We start from the raw sequence: 21,787 nt of genomic DNA on the forward strand, positions 1-21,787 counted from the left end.
AACACCACCACCAATACCAACACCACCGGTACCACCACCAATTCCACCACCACCACCAATACCACCACCACCAATTGAATACCACCACCGATAACATCTCCAATACCACCACCACCACTACCAGCACTAATACCACCACCATCAATACCACAGCCAATACCACTGCCAATGCCACCACCACCACAAATACCACCAGTACCACCACCAATACCACCACCACCACCAATACCAACACCACCACCAATACCAACACCACCTACACCAATTCCACCAACACCAATTCCACCACCACCAATACCATCACCACCACTACCACCAATACTCTATCACTCTACTGCCTTAATCTGGTTACACTCATTTCTGAGTAACCGCACACAAGCAGTGCATATTGGCCAATTTCATTCCAAACCCAGTCCCATCGGTTGCGGTGTCCCACAGGGGGCCTCATTAAGTCCCACCCTATTCAATGTCTATATTTCATCATTAGCTAAAATTGGTAGGAAGTGGGGCATTGGCATTTGCTCCTATGCAGATGACACGCAACTGATGGTAGCCCTGGATGAAAAAACAGATATTACTAAATCAAAACTGCATAACTGTCTTTCTGAAATGGCCCAGTGGATGCACCCACATTGCTAGAAGCTGAACGCTGGCAAATCCGAAATCTTACTGTTCGGCGGCGCCAAACGAGTGTGGGACGCCACTTGGTGGCCTCCCACTTTAGGCAATGCCCCATTCCAAAACAACACGCACAAAACCTGGGCATCATTATGGATAACACTTTGACCATGAAGGAACATGTGCGATCCCTCTGTGGCAAAGGTTTTGCTATCCTGAAACTCCTTGCCAGACTGTTTCCATGGATACCACTGGACTGCAGACGCTCGGTAACACAAGCCTTGCTGGTCAGTCTGATGGACTATGGTAACGCCTTATTTGTAGGCATGAATGAGCATCTATTCACACGTTTACAAGTCCTGCAGAATGCATCAGCAAAACTTGTCTGCAATAAGGGAAAGTTTGACTCCACTTCAACCTGTTTGATGAAATTGCATTGGCTGCCGATACGCCAAAGAGCAGTATTCAAACTGCTCAGCCATACTCCCAAAGCTCTCTACAAAACAGGCCCTAGAATACTCCAGGAGAAGATCAAATTTTATTTTCCCACGAGGAACTTGCGATCGCTCCAATCAGCCCTCTCCAGAACAAGACGTATCAATAGAGTAAGGACAGGAGGTCGTTCATTCTCTTACCTAGCAGCCAAGAGGTGGAATGAGCTTCCTCAAGACTTAAGACACACCTCTAACTATCTTGGGATGAGTGTTGCGCTCTATAAATAACATAAAATAAATAAATACCACCACCAATACCAATACCACCTCTAATACCACCCTAATACTAGCACCACCCCTAATACAACCACCACCAATCCCACCAGCAATACCATCTCCACCAATCCCACCACGAACCGTATACCACCTATACCATCACCAATACCACCACCAATACAACCACCACCACCTGCACTAACACCACCACTAATACCACTACCATCAATACCACCTCCAATACCACTGCCAATGCCGCCACCACCACAAATACCAGCAATATCACCTCCACTACCAATACCAACACCAACAACAATTCCACCACCACCAATACCACCACTACCACCAATACCACCACCAATACCAACACCACCAACACCTATACCACCACCACCAGTACCACCACCAATACCACCACTAATACCACCACCACCAGTACCACCACCAATACCACCACTAATTCCACCACCACCACCACCAATACCACCACTAATACCAGCACCACCACTAATACCACCGTAATACCAGCACCACCACTAATACAACCACCAGCAATCCCACCAGCAATACCCAAACCACCAATACCACCACCACCAGCAATACCACCCCACCAATACCAGTACCACTATCACCACCAATACCGCCACTAATTTCAGCACCACCACTAATACCACCACTAATTCCACCACCAATACCACCACCAATACCGCCACCGCCAATACCACAACCACCATCACAAATAACACCACTGCCAATACCACCACCAATACTACTACCAGCAATACCAATACCACCACCACCAATCAAATCGAATACCAATACCATCGCCAATACCACTACCACCACTACCACCACTAATACCACCACCACTGCTACCACAACCACCAAAACCAGTATCACCAATACCACCACCAATAGCACCACCACTAATACCAACACCACTTCCACCATCACTACTACCACCAATACCACCACCAACACCAATTCCACCACCACCAATACCACCACAAATACCAGCACCACCACTAATACCACCACCACCAATACCACCACCACCAATACCACGACCAATACCATCATCGCCAGTACCACCACCAATACAACCACTAATACCACCACCACCAATACCAGTCCCACCATCACCACCAATACCGCCACTAATCCCAGCACCACCAATACCCCCAGCAATACCCCCCCACCACCACCAATACCGCCACCAACACCAATACCACCACTACCATCAATACCACCACCACCAATACCACCACCACCACCAATGCCACCACCAATACTACCACCAGCAATACCAATACCTCCACCAATACCACACAACCAATACTACACAACCAATACCACCACAAATACCACCACCACCAGTACCACCAATACCACCACCACCAATACCACCACCACCAATACCTCACCCCCAATACCACCTCCAATACCAGTACCAACACCACCATCAATACCAGTGCCACCACCACCAATAGTACCACCAGTACCAATACCACCACCACCAATGCCACCACCACCACCAATACTAGCACCACCAATGCCAATATAAATACCACCACCTCAGCGCCTCCCACTCACTAGTAATAGCAGAGTCTCTGTACAAGGCCGGAGCTGCAGGCGAGACCATCCGTCCCTCCCTCCATGCCTGCCATAAGGCACAGCCTGCCCTGCACCAAGAGGTGAAGCCAGGGCCCTACTACAGCTGGAGTGTTATTTATTAGGCCACAGATAGCAATGACATTACTCAGTGCCACACTGCATACTCAAATCACGGAGAATGCAGGAAATAGGGCCCCCCGCTCTCCCGATCCGCGACAGTGTAATCACAGAGCAAAAGGTGTTTGAGCGCTTTGTTAGTGGTTATAGCTTGGATCATATGTAACTCTCATTTCACACTTTGTGTCTATATGTAATTTACAACACTTACATATCTTCTTCACTGCACTATTTATCACTACTTTGAAGGCGTCACAGGCCAGCCTCTTCCTCTGATATTTACAATGTAAAACGCGGTCGTGAAGGCCCTTTATTGCAGTGCAATAGGTCTTGCATTCGCACAAGTTTGAGCTATTAGTATTGTAAATGACAATGCCTTTTATTTATGTTTTAAAACCCAAAACATAATAGAAAGGCATTGTCATTTACAATGCCAAAAGCTCAAACTTGCGTGAATGCGAGACCTATTGCATTGTAAATGCTTGTCTGTGTCTCACACCTAGAGACTGAAAAAACAAGGTGCATCGATGTGGTACCAAGTCTCCTTTTATTACTAATAATCTAGCCTTATTGAAGTTGATGTGCTTTGGGCCTACATCCGTGTTTAAAGCCCATGGCTCAATTTACCTAACAAAAAGCATCTACTCATTAGTTCTCATAAAACGTTCATCTGTTGATGACATTTGATAAAAGGGTTAAGCATTTCCTAAGCTGTAGGTGTTGTCCAAGGTCGGTGGTTTCCCACTTCAACTACAATAATACTCCATACTATAGAGTCCTCAGTCCCCTGCAAACCAATATTGAAGTGTTGTATTTTAACTTGTCAATGCTCCATATATGAAACTGACTTTAATTTAGATGTTTGTTGTAGGCCATCCACATTTAAACACATTTTAAAATGACAGACACTGTTGCTGGTAGTGATAAATGGTCCTGGCATATGCCGTCCTGTTATGTTTGTTCATTTTGATCTATAGTTCTAGAATGTAGTTTACAGCTTTTCCAGGCTTAAAATAATGGGTAAACAAACGATGTACAGTTAAAACTACATGTGATACAAACAAATCCGTAGACAAGTAAGGTGCGCCTACTCCTAATAATCCTAAAACCCCAGTGATTTTCAATGTGGCTAAGGCACATTTCATGGGAAAAAATGCTCCTATGATTATGTCAAGAGCATATTTGTGACATGTTTTAAAACTTTCAGAAAAACATGTATTCTGTTCTTTGAGGAGGTGGTATGCATGCTAATGTAAATTCTATGTATTTTGTGTTATACAAGTGTTAAAAAACAATGTGTATTCATATTTTTTTATAGGAAGCCTTGGTGGTTATCAGACTCCTTGATGTTCTTTGCCAGTTGACGTCGAACAGTGAGCAGTTACAATGTTTGCAAAATTGCCCAAGTCTATTGGAAACCGTCATAGGTAAGTGATGGGCATCGCTTCATTATTGAAAACAATATAAGCATTGGTTTAAGGAATTTCACAGGAATCCACTTCAACTAGCACCACCCTCAGCTCCTGCCACTGCTGCCGAATGCCAGTGCCAGTATTACCTAGTAGCGATCACACTCAAACAAGTGTCGCATTTGGACTATTCTAGGCCACCTCAAAGTGTATGGATTGCATGAAATTGATTGCACCTCTGTGAGAATTAGAGTTACGGATTGACTGGGGTGTGAGCTCTGGTCAAGCAGCAACCTTAATCCTAGATAGGGTAAGGCAGAAGCAAACCTCAAATTAACCTGTGCTCACCCCCCTGGTAGCTTGGCACAGAACAGACGGGCTTAACATGGAGGCAATGTGTAAAGTAGTTGCTCAATACTTCAAACAGACAATCAGTGAAACCACCACACAAAATATCCCTCACCAGGTTAGATAGAGATGAATTTAATGAATGAAACCAGATAAAAATGAAAAAAATGCAATCAGTAGAACCGTAGTTAAGAATTTCGAAAGAATAAAGTGAAAAATATCACCTAAATGTGCAAAGCGCCAACCGCGGCTACCTGATCGCACTGGACTGGATCAAAGTCAAAAGTTCAGGCCGACTGCGATGGAGTGTGGGTCGGATACAGTCCCATACTAGTCCAGCTGAAGGTCAAGTTTTGTGCCAAGAGTCCTGTTCACGTTGGAGAGGGTTGCTGGGAGCAAGGAGTGGTTGTCGGCATGGCGCAAAGAGAAGTCTGGAGGGTTGCGGAAAGGTCGGCTGGTGCTCCTCTGCTGCGGTCCCTCCCGAGCAGTCGATGCTGCGGTGCGAAGAGATTGGCTGGTGGCGGCTAGCTCTGATTTCTGGTGTAAGCGGCGCAGTCTTGGTGTGAACCGGCCAGTTCACAGTCACAAACCGACCAAAAGCTTGATTTAAGATCCTGTGAGCCACACCACGGGTCCAGGACCTGAGTGGCACCACTTAAGGGTCAGGAACTTGCTGTATCTTGATCCAGGAGCTGTTTGGGGAACTTTATCTGTCCCTGAGTCTCAGATCAGGAGGCCAGCAGACTAGCCCTTGTAGTCACTCTGGGGACCTAGATTCAAGATGAAGTTGTAGGTCCAATTCTTCCTCAGGCAAGAGGTCAGCAGGCAGCGGGCCAGCACAGCAGTGCAGCAGTCCAACAGAGTGGCAGTTCTTGTAGCAGAGCAGCAGTCTTTCCTGTCAGAGTAGCTGCAGGTCCAGAAGTGTGCTGAAGAATTGGTGTCAGAGGTATTTCAAGTGTAACTGGGGTGGGACCAGCTCCTACCACCCATCGTGCCAGTGGTGGCCCATCCAGTATCACCTAAGCTCCAATTGTGTGTGGCTGATTATGAGGAATACACGTAGCCCAACTGTCAACCACACCCATCCATGTGACCCAGGCTGCAGGCACCAAATGGCTAAGGCAAAGAAATTCCAGCTTTCTAAAACAGCCATTTTCAGAATTGCAATTTAAAATCCGACTTCACCACAAGTTAGGGTTTTAAATTGTGATTACAGAGATACCAAACATGAAGGGGTCACCTGTTCCCATTTGGGAAATTACATTTATAAAATGTAATAAAGTAATAACCGTGTTATCCTATGGGAGAGGTAGGCTTTGCAGTAGTGAAAAGCAAATGTAAGAGTTTTTCACTACTAGGACTTGTAAAACCTAAATGTACTTGTCCTACTTATTAAATACATTGCACCCTTCCCTCCGGGCTGTCCAGGGCCTACCTTAAGGGTGACTTATGTGTATTAAAAAGGAAGGTTTGGTCATGGCAAAAGGTTTATTTTGCAAGGACGAAATGGCAATTTAAAACTTCACATAGACTGCAATGGCAGGCCTGAGACATGTTCAAAGTGCTGCTTAAGTGGGTGGCACGATCAGTGCTGCAGGCCCACTAGTAGCACATATTTTTCAGGCCCCGGGCACATGCAGTGTACTTTACTTGGGACTTATAGGTACATTTAATATGCCAATTGGGTATAAGCTAATATTACCATGTTTAATGCAGAGAGCACAAGCACTTTAGCACTGGTTAGCAATGGTAAAGTGTGCTGAGTTCTTAGGTCAGCGAAAAAAATGTTCAGCAAAAACAGGCGGTCTGAAGGCAAAACGTTAAGGGGAAAACCACACCAAAGATTGCAGGTTTAACAGCCACCATGTGGTTGACTCTCATAAATACATGCCGGAGTTTAAAAGTAAGTGCTGATGCCAAGCATTGCAAACACCAGCACAAATTAAGCACCGTTATTGCGAAAGAGTGGTGCTGCCATTGAGAAGGGTATTGAAAGAGGAGCAGCGTTGGCGTGAGTAGAGTTGCAGCAGGATAGAGAGGGCCATAAGCGCTAGTTTGTTTGCCTACTACGCTATGACATCCCAAATGACCTTCAACTTGTGCCGCCTACATTGTACCGATGGGATGCTTTGAACCAGGCGGATATTACCTCAGAAGGTTTTTCAGACACATGATCTGAGAAAGAAATGATTAATGCAATCGCAGGTCCAGTGGTGTACCCACCTAGCTGCTCTATAAACTTACATCAGACTAACATGGTCAAGCTTAACAAGGCAAGTAAGTCTGACTCTGACTAGGATATATTTTTTCAAACTTGAAAACCATGATTGAGTCCTGTGTAAGCCCTCTTGTAAAGCATCCGAGAGCCATGGAAAACTACATTTTAAACCAGATGGCACCATGAATAGAGGCAAATCCAGGCAGAAGGAACAGAACAGTCCCACTCATGACCCATCACTCTCAACTATATCAAGGCTGTGCCATCTCAATTTCACCTGATAGGCATGAGCAACTTACATGGGACATGAGTTGCAGGGAGATAAAAGTAAGTATAATACATGCACTCTAGCAAACACTTACGAGGGAGAACAAGCCCGGAGTGAGTTACGATATAAGCAAGACTACAGAGCTTCAAACACCGTGCTTAACCTTCCCCCTGAAGCATGCCCGTATGTAGCTGTCCTGGCCAGTGTTCCTGTGCTGGTGCCTTCTACTATAGAGTTAACTGACCAGTTGAAAAATAAGCCGTTATAAAAAATGGAGTTTCCCAATAGTTGTCGTGGACCTGGGTTACTAGTGATACGAAAAACAATGGTCCTGGACCTATTTTTTGTTGGATGATACAAATCATAAACCAAATATTTAATAACTCCTAGTTAATTCCTGAGCCTTTATCCGTTAGGCTCCCAGTAATTCATACAATTAATATATTAAACTGCAACATCCAAAATATATTTTTCTCTGCAAAACAAGAGTTTTAATCATAGTTTATACAACAGTAGATTCCTTACTGCGAACAATTGAAAGAGAGGAGAGGTTGCTCCAGGGGACGTGCGGAAAAGAAGAGAGGGTGCTCTAGTGTGGAAAAGGAAGAAAATCAGAGTGTGATAGGTTGCAATTATTCACTGGACAGACTCTCAGTCCTATTCAACTGGCCACATACTTGCCGTTTTAAAACCAAATTCAATTAATTTTGACAATACACAGATCAATACTTGTGTTGCACATTACAAGAAAGGCTTTTGGACCAGGTGGGTATAGATGGGCGTCAACGTTTTGACCCATCTTGGGTCTCAAGGGGTGCTTGTGGGCCTCAGCCTGCGGGTTTTCCTCAGGACAGGTGTGGGGCAACCTGCATGCAGGTGTGTTGTCAAAGTCACACACCTGCTGGTTCAAAAGGAGGGGGTCAAGGGTTGTGCACAATAAGACTAAAAGTATTACTTGGCCATTTACAATGAGGTAACCCAGCCCAACCCAGCTTGAGTAAGCTGGGTTGGGGGTATCCTCCTGTCTAGATTAGGGTGGGGTGCATCCTCATCAGTATTAGGAGGAGCTCCTTATGTCACATAGCCAATTCCACCATTTAATTGCTCTTACCCATGAGGGAAAAATGCAGTGCCTGTTGTCATTTCCAGGGACTGGATTCAGCTGCAAGTCATTAAATTACAAAGTGGGTAGTGAGGGATCTAAACCACAGGAAGAAATGGGGTGAAGGGACAGGAGCTGCGAAGTACTCCTCGTATTTCTCTTACCTTGCTGAATCTAGTATCCGGCGTCCGCAATCCGCATAGGATACTGGAAGCTGGCGGTTCCACCATAAGGATATTATTTAAAGCGTACTCACCCCTGCTGCCGCTAGTCGGTTGGCCCAAAAGCGAACACTATTACACACCCAACGTACTTCGAACACTATTACACACCCAATGTACTTCGCACATGGACGACCTGCGGTATCACTGAAGCAGTCACTATTCGAGGGCGGACAACTTAGATGGTTCCAACAACTCATAAACGACTACGATCTCCCCCTGGACAGTTTTTACTCCATTGTCAGCTACTTGAAAGTTACCGACGGTACCACGATCTATCTTTGGGAGAACCAACCACACACCCGGTCATCCATACAATATTATACATGGGGGTGGAACAACTTCTAACCACGTGGCTTTACAAAGCCATACGGAAGGTCACAAACAGATCCCTACAGACCCTACGGAACACCTGGGAGGGAGAACTAGGGCGCTCCCTGCATGAGAAAGAATGGGAGAGGGCAATTGAATTTCCCAAGAAGGTCTCTAGAAACGCACAATTTAAAAATATACAATTCTATATCCTACACAGGGCGTATCTGACACCGGTTAGCCTCCAAAGATTTTATCCCAATACTCAATTCCTCTGCCCTAGATGTCACGCGCTGGAAGTGGATTTTATCCATATGTTCTGGAGCTGCCCAACTATGCAAGTATACTGGCTCAATATACACAAATCACTCGGAGAGCTCACCGGGCCCACACACTTAACCACCTGGGAATCCTGTGCCTGGGCACCTTCCGGAAGCAGAAGCAACACAAAGTTCCCACCAGGTTTGTCTCACTGGCCATTTTACTGGCTGAACGAGGCATAGCCATGCACTGGCGATCCTCCACTGGTCCCCCGATCACGGCATGGGTGGGAGCAGTACTCAAATGGGCTGCGGTAGAGGTTTGTGGGTCTGGGTGCATCAGAATTGCGAATGAAGAACATGGACTCATCAGTGTTTCTTGATAACTTGGTGGGGAATATCGGTCATGTGTATTTGACGTAGCAACAAACTGAACATCATGCAGGAACTTGGAAACAACCCCCTGTGCCCGCCCCCAACCATCCTCTCCCCCATACTTCTTTCCCGAAGCATCTGTCGCCCTACCATTAACTGTTCGAACAAGTATAACCATTACTGTTGGAGGATGAAGTGGTGGACCCCTCCATGTTTCAGGATTTAACAAGTCTTAGGAGCATGAACCGGTAATGATTCTGGAGGTTGCCACTGCAACTCAAGGGTCTAATGGGTGTTGTCTTAGATCGCTAGGCTGCGGGAGAGATCTGTGTCTTTGGCTTCATGGAGTGATTGAGCTGGAGAGTCCTTCTGAGAAGCCCTCTCCCCTGGTTCACAGTTGTGCGATCCTCTGCGTTGCCTGCTTTCAGAAAATGATGCGGATGTGCTTCTGCCCGTTAGCCTCGGTGACTCCAAAGGTTTCCGGCAGGTGTTGCGGCCCCTCTGGGAGCGAGTGTGTCATCGCTGTGATACTGAAGCTCTACTCTGCTTGGTGCTGGTATAGCATCAGTTACTTTTGGTAAGGTCACGGGCCGTTCTTCAGTGGCATGTCGAGGCTGCTTCTGGAGTGTCAGAGAAGTGAGTCTTATTATTCAGGATTACCTGGAGGCAGGCAGGGAACAAAAGGCGGTAGGACAGGTTAATCGCCCTTAGTTTTTGTTTGACCACAGTGAAGGATCTCCTTTGTAGTTATATTTCTTTCATATAGTTCGGAAAAATCATCACTCTACTTCCTTGACATGAAAGGTGAGGATGAGAGCGTACCTCCTTCAGAATGGCATCTCTATCCTTGAAGTTAAGGAAGAGCACTAAGATTGGTCTTTGTGGAGCCCCAGGTGGCATTGGGTGTCAAGGCGCGGTGAGCCCGTTCCACTATGAACCATGTGGACAATTGCTCTGATGGCATCCATGTCTGGATCCAAGTCTTGATAAAATGGGCAACCTGGGCAGGTTCCGTTCCTTCTGGTATACCTACCAAGCGCAGATCAATCCTGCAGGAGCAAATTTCGGCATCTTCCGCCCTCTCTGATTAGGTGTCATGCTTTTCCCATCAGGTGTACAGTGTAAATTAGTTCATGTGTAAAGGGCTCGTTCCCATTCGGAGACCAGCGTTGTTTAATGTAGTGAGTGATGGTGGCATGTAGTATGAACAGTGTTTGGGGAACTCCCTGTGTGTGGACAAAGTTTTCATGGTCTGCCAATATAACGTCTATAAACAACGCCCCTACAGTTACCCCATCTTGTTCCCATTGGGAGATACTCCATCTAATAATTAAGACTGTTGCAGTGGGGATTCCGAGTAGAGGGGTATTGGGTGCATATGGGGGAGTCCGCCTCGTGTATTGCAATTCCCTTCTCCGGTATAGTAGGGCTGATCTAAGTAGAGAGTGTATACCGGGTGGTATTCCATTCCCAGGCAGCAGTAGTTTTTGTTGTGTACCCCGATTTAATATTTGTGGTGTATAGCCAATTTCATTAAAATTGCATCCAGCAAGCCAAAAAGACAGCCATTGTAGCTGACTTGCCATACAGTAAGCACGGTAGTCAGGTGCTCCTAGACTTCCTTTCTTATGGCCTGATTGCATTTTAGCCAGGCTTACCCTTTTACGTCCCTTCCCCCAGATAAGATCTCAAAGGAGGGAATCTAGTGGTCAGAAAACTATTGCAGGGAACAGGACAGGCTGATTAGCAAAAAAGTACAATAAACGTGGGAGCATCACCATCTTAGAAATGGCTATTCTACCCATCACCAAGAGTGGTAACGATGTCCAAAAAGAGACTTGGGCGCGTAACGATCTGATCGCTTTCATCAGGTTTCCTTCTATAAGGTCCTGAGGGGTCTTGTAAATCTGTATGCCGAGGTATTTGAAAGTTTGTGGGGCAATTGATAAAGTGAGTTGTCCAAATCTGATGGGCTCTAAGTCTTCTCTATACTGCATAAAGAGTGCAGGTGATTTCTTTTAATTAATTGCCAGCCCTTAAATATTTTCAACTTGCCGGAATATATGTGGGAATAGGCTCCAGATCATCCGTTAGATCGTTTATATATGTGTTGAACGCCTGCCGTAGATCCAGGGAGATGCATACAGTCCTGTGGGAGAACTTTAAGGCAGCCTCCATGACATAGTCCAGACACCTGATGTTAAGGGATGTGTTACGGATGCAAAAATAACAGTTGATGGACAGAATGCAGAACAATGTCATACGTTCACCCCAGTACAGAGATCTGGGCCTAAATCCATCGTTTTTTGCAGTCCACACCACCCCAGTTCAGACATGGCCATATGCAAATCAGCCTTGACCCTGTGCCTCATGGGAACAGTCCAGCCCGACCTGCCAAGCCATGTCTTTCCTGGACAGGAATCAAGCATCCTAGGACCGGTTTCTGGCTATCAGCCGTCTTCAGCCAGGATAGCTTGACTCCAGTAGTGTGGAGAGCATGGGACTCACTTCTGAGCATACCCATCCCACTCAGGGTAACAAATGTAAAAATAACAGTTGATGAACAGAATGCAGAACAATGTCATACATTCACCCCAGTACAGAGATCTGGGCCTAAATCCATCGTTGTTTTGCATTCCACACCACCCCAGTTCAGACATGGCCAAATGCAAATCAGCCTTGACCCTGTGCCTCATGGGAACAGTCCAGCCCGACCTGCCAAGCCATGTCTTTCCTGGACCGGAATCAAGCATCCTAGGACCGGTTTCTGGCTATCAGCCGTCTTCAGCCAGGATAGCTTGACTCCAGTAGTGTGGAGAGCATGGGACTCACTTCTGAGCATACCCATCCCACTCGGGGTAACAAATGTAAAAATAACAGCTGATGAACAGAATACAGAACAATGTCATACATTCACCCAGTACAGAGATCTGGGCCTAAATCCATCGTTTTTTGCACTCCACACCACCCCAGTTCAGACATGGCCATATGCAAATCAGCCTTGACCCTGTGCCTCATGGGAACAGTCCAGCCCGACCTGCCAAGCCATGTCTTTCCTGGACCGGAATCAAGCATCCTAGGACCGGTTTCTGGCTATCAGCCATCCACAGCCAGGATAGCTTGACTCCAGTGGTGTGGAGAGCATGGGACTCAAGTCTGGGCATACCCATCCCACTCAGGGTGACAAATGCAAAAATAACAGTTGATGGACAGAATGCAGAACAATATCATACATTCACCCCAGTACAGAGATCTGGGCCTAAAAAACATCGTTTTTTGCACTCCACACCACCCCAGTTCAGACATGGCCATATGCAAATTAGCCTTGACCCTGTGCCTCATGGGAACAGTCCAGCCCGATCTGCCAAGCCATGTCTTTCCTGGAGCGGAATCAAGCATCCTAGGACCGGTTTCTGGCTATCAGCCGTCTTCAGCCAGGATAGCTTGACTCCAATGGTGTGGAGAGCATGGGACTCATGTCTGAGCATACCCATCCCACTCGGGGTGACAAATGCAAAAATAACAGTTGATGGACAGAATGCAGAACAATGTCATACATTCACCCCAGTACAGAGATCTGGGCCTAAATCCATCGTTTTTTTGCACTCCACACCATCCCAGTTCAGACATGGCCATATGCAAATCAGCCTTGACCCTGGTCCTCATGGGAACAGTCCAGCCCGACCTGCCAAGCCATGTCTTTCCTGGACCGGAATCAAGCATCCTAGTACCGGTTTCTGGCTATCAACCGTCCACATCCAGGATAGCTTGACTCCAGTGCTGTGGAGAGCATGGGACTCAAGTCTGGGCATACCCATCCCATTCGGGCTGACAAATGCAAAAATAACAGTTGATGGACAGAATGCAGAACAATGTTATACATTCACCCCAGTACAGAGATCTGGGCCTAAAAACCATCGTTTATTTGCACTCCTCACCACCCCAGTTCAGACATGGCCATATGCAAATTTGCCTTGACCCTGTGCCTCATGGGAACAGTCCAGCCCGATCTGCCAAGCCATGTCTTTCCTGGAGCGGAATCAAGCATCCTAGGACCGGTTTCTGGCTATCAGCCGTCTTCAGCCAGGATAGCTTGACTCCAATGATGTGGAGAGCATGGGACTCACGTCTGAGCATACCCATCCCACTCGGGGTGACAAATGCAAAAATAACAGTTGATGGGCAGAATGCAGAACAATGTCATACATTCACCCCAGTACAGAGATCTGGGCCTAAATCCATCTTTTTTTGCAATCCACACCACCCCAGTTCAGACATGGCCATATGCAAATCATCCGTGACCCTGTGCCTCATGGGAACAGTCCAGCCCGACCTGCCAAGCCATGTCTTTCCTGGACCGGAATCAAGCATTCTAGGACCGGTTTCTGGCTATCAGCCGTCTTCAGCCAGGATAGCTTGACTCCAGTAGTGTGGAGAGCATGGGACTCACGTCTGAGCATACCCATCCCACTCGGGGTGACAAATGCAAAAATAACAGTTGGTGGACAGAATGCAGAACAATGTCATACATTCACCCCAGTACAGAGATCTGGGCCTAAATCCATCGTTTTTTTGCACTCCACACCACCCCAGTTAGGCATGGCCATATGCAAATCAGCCTTGACCCTGTGCCTCATGGGAACAGTCCAGCCCGACCTGCCAAGCCATGTCTTTCCTGGACCAGAATCAAGCATCCTAGCACCGGTTTCTGTCTACTGGACGGGGCCTGGGGCCAGGACCTCTGGGCAAAGTAAGCAAACCCATATTCACTATGGGAAACAGGAACTGGCTAACTTATGTCCCCCCAAGGCGAGGCCCTGTTGGCACTCTATGGAAGCTCTTACACTCTCCGAGATTGCCCACTGTGTTCCTTTAAAGGTAAGAGGGAACCGGATATTAGGATATGCAAGAGGAGTGTCCAGGGAGGTCTGCTGAACTGTAGATCACTAAGTAAACACAGCAGTCAGATCTGGGATCTCCTTTTGGATGAGAACCTTGATTTTCTCTTCCTAACGGAGACTTGGCTGGGGGAACACTCTGACCCTGAGATAATAGAAGCCATTCCACCTTCCTATTCCCTGGCCAGGTTAAATAGGAGTGAGGGGAGAGGAGGGGGGATTGCCATTGTCATCAAATCTCCGCTGGAATGTACCTTCGAGCCTATAAATATAGATAACTGTGAAGCGGGTTGTTTCTCTCTGAAACTCGGGCCCCAATATTCTGTGTCGGGGATTCTGGTATATAGACCCTCAGGTGGGCTAAACAAATTTAAAACTAGTTTAGTGGAGGGTATTGCTCATTTGGCAATTAGGAAGAGCAGACTGTTGGTATTAGGAGACCTCAACATCCACCTTGAAGATGAGCTGGACAAGGAAGCCACAGATCTAAGACTAGACTTGCAGGCACTACAAGTAGAACTAAAAAATAATACCCCTACCCATAAGCAAGGCCATCTATTGGATCCAGTGTTTGGAAGTTGGGACGGGGTGAGGGCGGATATGCCCCTTCCTGTCCCTTGGTCGGACCATTACTTAGTCCCCTTTAAAATTCATATTTCAGCCACTGACACTCATAAAGTGGAGAATAAGAGATACCCCCGACGCAAATGGAAGCAATTCTCACAAGATACATTCAATAAACTGCTGCTGGAAGGGGGTCCACCGGGGGGTGTTGACTGCGAAAGCGCACATAAAAGGCTAGAGGAGCGCATTCTCGGCGCCCTTGATGAGGCAGCCCCGATATATCTTGCTAAGGTAGGGAGCAGAGACAAAAAATCAGCTCCGTGGTTTACTTCCGATCTACAAGCGTCAAAATCGGTCTGTAAAAAAATGGAGCGGAGATGGCGGGTAGACTTCTGCCCTCTGAGCAAGATAAACTACAAAGAGGCGCAGAAAAAGTATCAAATGATGGTACGTGGAGCTAAAGCCACGCACTACAAAAGTGTATTGGGGAGGCAGAAAACTCATCAAAAGAGCTTTTTGAAATTTTTAAGGAGATCTCTGTGGTACTCAACTCTAACACCATTGATAATAACTCGGTGGCATAGTCTAATAAAGTAGCTGAATATTTTGCAGGAAAGGTCAGAGACATTTATGCTACCTTCTCCAAAAAACCAGAAGATGGAATAAAATTTGAAGTAGTCAGGGGGGCAGATAACACCGAAGGGGGCTTGAAATTCTTCTCTGTTCCACCCCCAGAGATGCTCCGTAGCATCTGTCAGGGGATTAAATCTGGCTCCCCTCGGGGCCCAGCTCCCCCTAGGGTGATGGGAGAAAGCCTTTTGGTTTTGGAGCCTTATGTCAGGCATATACTCCAGATTTCTTTCTTCTCGGAAACTCTCCCTGAGGACTGGAAGAAAGCGATTGTGCTTCCCATAAAGAAAAAACCCAATGTGAGCCATGATACACTGGAGAATCTGAGACCTATTTCTCTGTTCCCGTATCTAGCAAAAGTGGCGGAGAAAGTGGCCAACTGTCAACTGATGGCACACTTAGAGAAAGCTAATATCCTGCACTCCTCTCAATCGGGCTTCCGGGCGGGTTTCTCGATGGAGACGGCCCTTTTGAGAGCGACTGAGATCCTGAGACGTGGGGCGGATGCCGGTCATACCATGCATGGCCTTGGTGATGCTAGACCTCAGTGCGGCGTTCGACACTGTAGCCCATTCCATCTTACTACAGTGTCTAGTCAAAGCGGGCGTCACGGATTCCGCACTGGGGTGGCGGAAGTCCTTCCTCACAGGTAGAAGCTTTCAGGTGCAACGAGGCTCCTGTAGGTCAGCAGAGATGGCCTTAGAACAGGGGGTGCCTCAGGGCTCTGCCCTGAGTCCAACTCTTTTTAATCTATACATGACCCCCCTGGCCGAAGTGGTGCAAGCGTACAGAGTAGAGTTGGTCTCCTACGTAGATGACACCCAGCTGCTGATCTCTCTGTCTCAAGCACCTACAACGGCGGCATCCAACTTTAAGGCTTGTATGCAAGCCCTAGCAGAATGGATGGAATTGCATTGTCTGAAGCTAAATGGATCCAAAACGGAGGTAATGGTGGTGGGTGGGAGCAATCTGAGCTGGACACCAGACTGGTGGCCAACATGTCTGGGTCCAACGCCGGTTCCCTGCAAGGAAGCTAAGAACCTAGGAATATTGGTTGATCCCACTCTGTCCTACGAAGGCCACATTCGTTGCCTATTAGGAAAGTGTTTTGGGGTATTGAAAACACTAAATCACACCCTAGACTTACTCCCGCTGGATGCCAGATGCACTATGACTCAGGCGCTGGTGACGTCCCGTATGGATTACGGGAACGTTTTGTTTTTAGGCGCTACCGAAAATAGTCTAGGGCGCCTGCAAGTCCTCCAAAACACAGCAGCTCGTCTTGTTCTAAGACTCCCGAGAAGAGCAGCATCCAAACTAGCTTTAGCGGCCCTACATTGGCTACCGGTCAGGAAGAGAGTGATGTTCAAAGCTCTCTTAGTGTGCCATAGAATACTCTGGCATAAAGCTCCATCCTATCTTCAAGACCTAGTACATAGGTATGAGCCTAACAGAGCTTTACGCTCAGAGGGGACGGGTCTGCTGACGATCCCCCGGGTAAAAAGAGCAAAACTCAGTGGTCGCTCTTTTAGAGCTGTAGTGGCAAAAAATTGGAACACACTCCCGACATCCCTAAGACTGGAAGAATCCGAAACCAAGTTTAGAAGTGTTTTGAAAACACATCTGTATAATCTATAAAACAGTAGTTAGGCGGAGGGGGGTGCTAATTGCTGCTTGATAACTTGATCTCCACAGCGCGGGGACACGCCGGGAAGGCGACACCATGCGCTTTATAAACTTCTTTATTATTATTATTATTATTACAGAGATCTGGGCCTAAATCCATTGTTTTTTTGCACTCCACACCACCCCATTTCAGACATGGCCATATGCAAATCAGCCTTGACCCTGTGCCTCATGGGAACAGTCCAGCCCGACCTGCCAAGCCATGTCTTTCCTGGACCGGAACAAGCATCCCAGGACCGGTTTCTGGCGATCAGCCATCTTCAGCCAGGATAGCTTGACTCCAGTGGTGTGGAGAGCATGGAACTCACGTCTGAGCTTCCCCATCCCACTCGGGGTGACAAATGCAAAAATAACAGTTGATGGACAGAATGCAGAACAATGTCATACATTCACCCCAGTACAGAGATCTGGGCCTAAATCCATCGTTTTTTTGCACTCCACACCACCCCAGTTCAGACATGGCCACATGTGTTACGGCCTGGGACAAAACCACATTGATCAATGTGAATTAGTTTTGGAAGATAAGGAAGAAGTCGGAGGGCCAGAATTTTCCTAAGTATTTTGTATTCAGTGGGTAACAGGGAGAGCCGACGGTATCCTGACATATCCCTTGGGTCTCTACTCGGCTTGGGGAGGGAGGTGACTAATGCTTGCATAGTGGTTAGTTGAAGGGAATGAGCCTCTCGTGTTGATCTGTATAGGCATTCGAGGTGTGGAGTTGATTTATCTGCAAAGGTAGAATAGAATTCTGCCGGTAGACCATTCAGTCATGGTGTCTTATTACGTGGAAGCTCGCCGATAGCCTCCTTGATTTCAACCCTTGTAATGGGAGTAGTTAATTCTTTCTGGGAGGCCTCTGATAATTTGGGGTTGGTCAAACCATCTAGAAATGTCTAGATTTGGTCTGGTATTGCAGCTGTGGGGGAACTATATAGTGTCTTGTAATTGTTGGCGAAGGCGGGGTTAATTTCTGCTTGAGTGTGTACTATGGTGCTGTCTGATAATAACAGTTCATGGATAGGGACAGGAAAAGGTGTGTTCTGCTGCAGTTGCGCCAGCAGGGTATATGACTTATCCACTTCAGCATGTTTGTGTTGAGTGTATGACCGATATTCAGTAGATAGGAGTTGCTCAAGGAATTCAGCGTGTCGTATTCTCCCCTCTTGTAAATCCGCTTCTTCGGAAGGGTCCTTACTCGCCTCTTATTCAAGTGCAATCAGAGATGCCTGTAATGTCTTTAGGTTTTTTTGTACCTCCTGGCGAGCCCCCACTGTCATTCCTATAGCTGTGTCTCGAATCACTGTTTTAAATGCATCCCATTCTAGTAAGCGAGAAGAGGCAAAGTTAGCATTTTCTTTGTAATAATTTGTGATTGTCAAGCCTAATTTGTCACGAAAGACCGCTTCCAGTATCTGCGGCCATAGCCTCCAGGTAGGAACAGGGGTGGGAATTTTCACTCGTTTTATGGTAATCTCGAGTGGGTTATGATCGGATAGAGTTTTCCCAAGGTACGTAGTCTGGGAGATTTGAGGTGTGATGGACAGGGAGCAAAATATTCTATTGTACTGAGGTAGGGGGAGACGGAGGACCTGTGTCCGATAATTCCTGTGCAGAGGGGTTAGTAGTGGAAGATAGAGAGTCGGACCCTTTATATAAGCTTTTAAATGAAGGTTTTATTTGTCGGTATGATTTTCTTCTTCGACTAGTAATCCTTTCTCACGCAAAGGCAGCCGGGTCGAAGGCAGACTTCCCGACAGGATCCAGCTTGCTCGGGGGTCGGTTCTCAGCTTGTCCCGCCGGTTCCGGTATCGTAGGGAGAAAGGAGAGAGAGGGCGGTGTTAGGTCACGGTATGGGACCAAGGTTTCAGTAAGGACCGGGAGTGAAGGAAACCAGTGCTCCAGTGCTTATCTACAGTCCGTGAGGGAGAGTGCTCGTGAGGAAAGGGTAAAAGGTTCAAGGACTGTACATGGGACTATACAACAGTTTACTTGGTAGGTTGGGCCCGCCGTCCCACCCAGCCCGCCACTCTGCCCCGTACCTGTTGGAGCCACGCTCCTCCCGTGGGAACGTGGCGGGGCGATGCGTAGAAACGTTGGCCTCCTGGCTTCTCCAACTCGTCTCCGACCTCTCGAGTCTCGGTCCTCTTGCTCTCCACACGCTCTCCGCTGCTGTTGTCGCCTTTCGCCTCCTGGGAAACGCCGTCCGCTGCTTCCTGGTTCCTGCCTTCTTTTGACGCTCACGTGACGCTTGGAAAGGGAGGAGCTATGTCGTCTGATGACTCCCCCTTAAAGGGACCGTGCATCTGGTTGTTATCGTCCGGCCAACCTTGTTTATTGGTTGCCCACTCTGGTTCGTAGAGATCAGGCGGCTGTTGAGAGGGAACGGAAGTGGGTGAAAGGGGGGTGGCGGACCACCAGTCTGATTCAGTGTTAGATTCCTCCTTCACCCTGTCACACACCTCCCCCCCTGGATTCTCCCAATCGGGGAGAGGAAACACTCGGGACAGAGAGTCTGCGTTCCCATTCTCTGTCCCCTTCCTGTGGATTACTGAAAAGGAGTAGGGTTGTAATGACAGGAACCATCGGAGGACCCGGGGATTATGACTGCTGTTCTGGTGCATCCATTTTAATGGGGCGTGATCAGTATGGAAGATGAATGGTCTCCCCTCTAGGTAGTAGTGTAATTTATCTATCGCCCACTTAATGGCTGAACCCTCCCGTTCAATGGTAGAGTACCTGCTTTCTCAGGGAAATAACTTCCTGCTGATATACAAGACCGGGTGCTCCAGCCCATCCGTACCCATTTGGGACAGGACAGCCCCAATCCCTACGTTAGAGGCATTGGTGGCAAGGAGAAAAGATTTGCTGAAATCTGGGGACATAGGACAGGGGCTGTAGTCATGGTGGTTTTGAGAACCCTGAAGGCGTTCAGGGCTTCCTGAGAAGGGTTGGAGAAGTCCCGAGGCTTCACCTCTTTTTTTAGGAGATCGGTCAGGGGAGCGGCTACTTCCGCGAACCTTGGTATAAAGCGTCGGTAATAGCCTATCAGACCCAGGAAGGCTCTCAAGTCTCTTTTAGTCGGAGGAAAAGGGATCTTATCAATTGCTTTTACCTTCTCACTTTGTGGAGCTATGGTACCCTCCCCTAAGACATACCCCAGGTAGTTGACACAAGTGAATGCAGCCCTAGATTTCTTGGCATTGATATGCAATCCGGCCCGCTGGAGGGCTGTTACGATGATTCGTAGGTGGCTCTGGTGTTCCTCCCAGCTGTGGCTATAAATAACAATGTCGTCCATATACGCTAAACTGAAGGACAAATATGGCCTTAAGACTGAGTTCATGAGGTGCTGGAAGGTCGCCGGGGCCCCGTGGAGGCCAAAGGGAAGGACCGTGAATTCATATAATCCGTCATCCGTGACAAAAGCAGTTTTCTTCCGGTCTTCCTCACATAGGGGCACCTGCCAATACCCCTTCGTGAGGTCTAAGGTGGTAATGTACCTGGCATCCCCGATCTGCTCTATTAATTCGTCCACCCGAGGAATGGGGTAGGTGTTGAAGTTGGAAATCGCATTCAAGGCCCTGAAATCCATACAAAATCTTTTGGATCCGTCGGGTTTTTGGATCATAACGATCGGAGAGGACCAGTTGCTCTTTGATGGCCGGATTACACCTAGGTCGAGCATATCGTGTACTTCTTTCTTCACTGCTTCCCGTCTGGCCGCCGGGATCCGGTAGGGTCGCTGCTTTATGATTTGTCCTGGCTGGGTCTCGATGTGGTGTTCTACAAGGGTAGTCTTCCCTGGTAAGTCAGAGAAGATCACTGCAAAGGGACTCAGGGTGGTCTGTAACTCCTTTTTCATGTGATCAGTCAGCATCGGGTTTACCAGTAGATGTTCCAGCGTCGAGGTGTTTGTCCGGGCAGACAAGACAGCCAAATGGGTCCCCCGGGGTGCAGGACCCAACCACTCCTTCGGTAGATTGATGTGGTAGCATTGAGTTTTGGTAGAGGATAGGCGCAGTCTGTATGTGGTATCTCCCATGGGTTCAATCACCTGAAAAGGCCCCTGCCGTTCGGTTTTGTTTTTGCTGCTCACCGAAGGCAGCAGCACGAGGGCCCATTTCCCTACAGTTAGCCGTCTCAACCTCTTCCCTTTATCGTAATTCCTTTTTTATTGACCTTCTTTATACTCCAGGTTGGAGTATGCGAGGTTCCTTAGTTTGCCCAACTTGGCGCGTAGATGTGTGGTATATTCCAGCATAGACTTTTGTTCTTGGGCCTCCTCGGATTCCCACATGTCCTTGGTTATCTCTAGCAGAGATCTAGGGAGGCGTCTATATAGAAGTTCAAATGACGAGCATCCTAAGCTACTCTGCTTTTATGCCCGCAGTACGTATAGGGCCAGGGGTAACAGACGGTACCAGTCTTCTCCTTCTG

General features: G+C 47.5%; 1 protein-coding gene across 1 annotated transcript in view; it reads left to right on the forward strand.

Annotated features, from left to right (window-relative positions):
* The window catches only part of ATXN10 (ataxin 10), a 1,037,424-nt gene that overhangs the window by 696,293 nt on the left and 319,344 nt on the right, over nt 1-21,787 (forward strand). The window contains exon 8 of the mRNA XM_086952750.1: nt 4,378-4,486. Within this exon, the coding sequence (XP_086808876.1) occupies nt 4,378-4,486 (109 nt within the window). The remainder of the gene's footprint in view (nt 1-4,377; nt 4,487-21,787) is intronic.

The sequence above is a fragment of the Lissotriton vulgaris genome, chromosome 1_2 (genome assembly GCF_964263255.1).
Source record: "Lissotriton vulgaris chromosome 1_2, aLisVul1.2, whole genome shotgun sequence".
Classification (NCBI taxonomy): Eukaryota; Metazoa; Chordata; class Amphibia; order Caudata; family Salamandridae; genus Lissotriton; species Lissotriton vulgaris.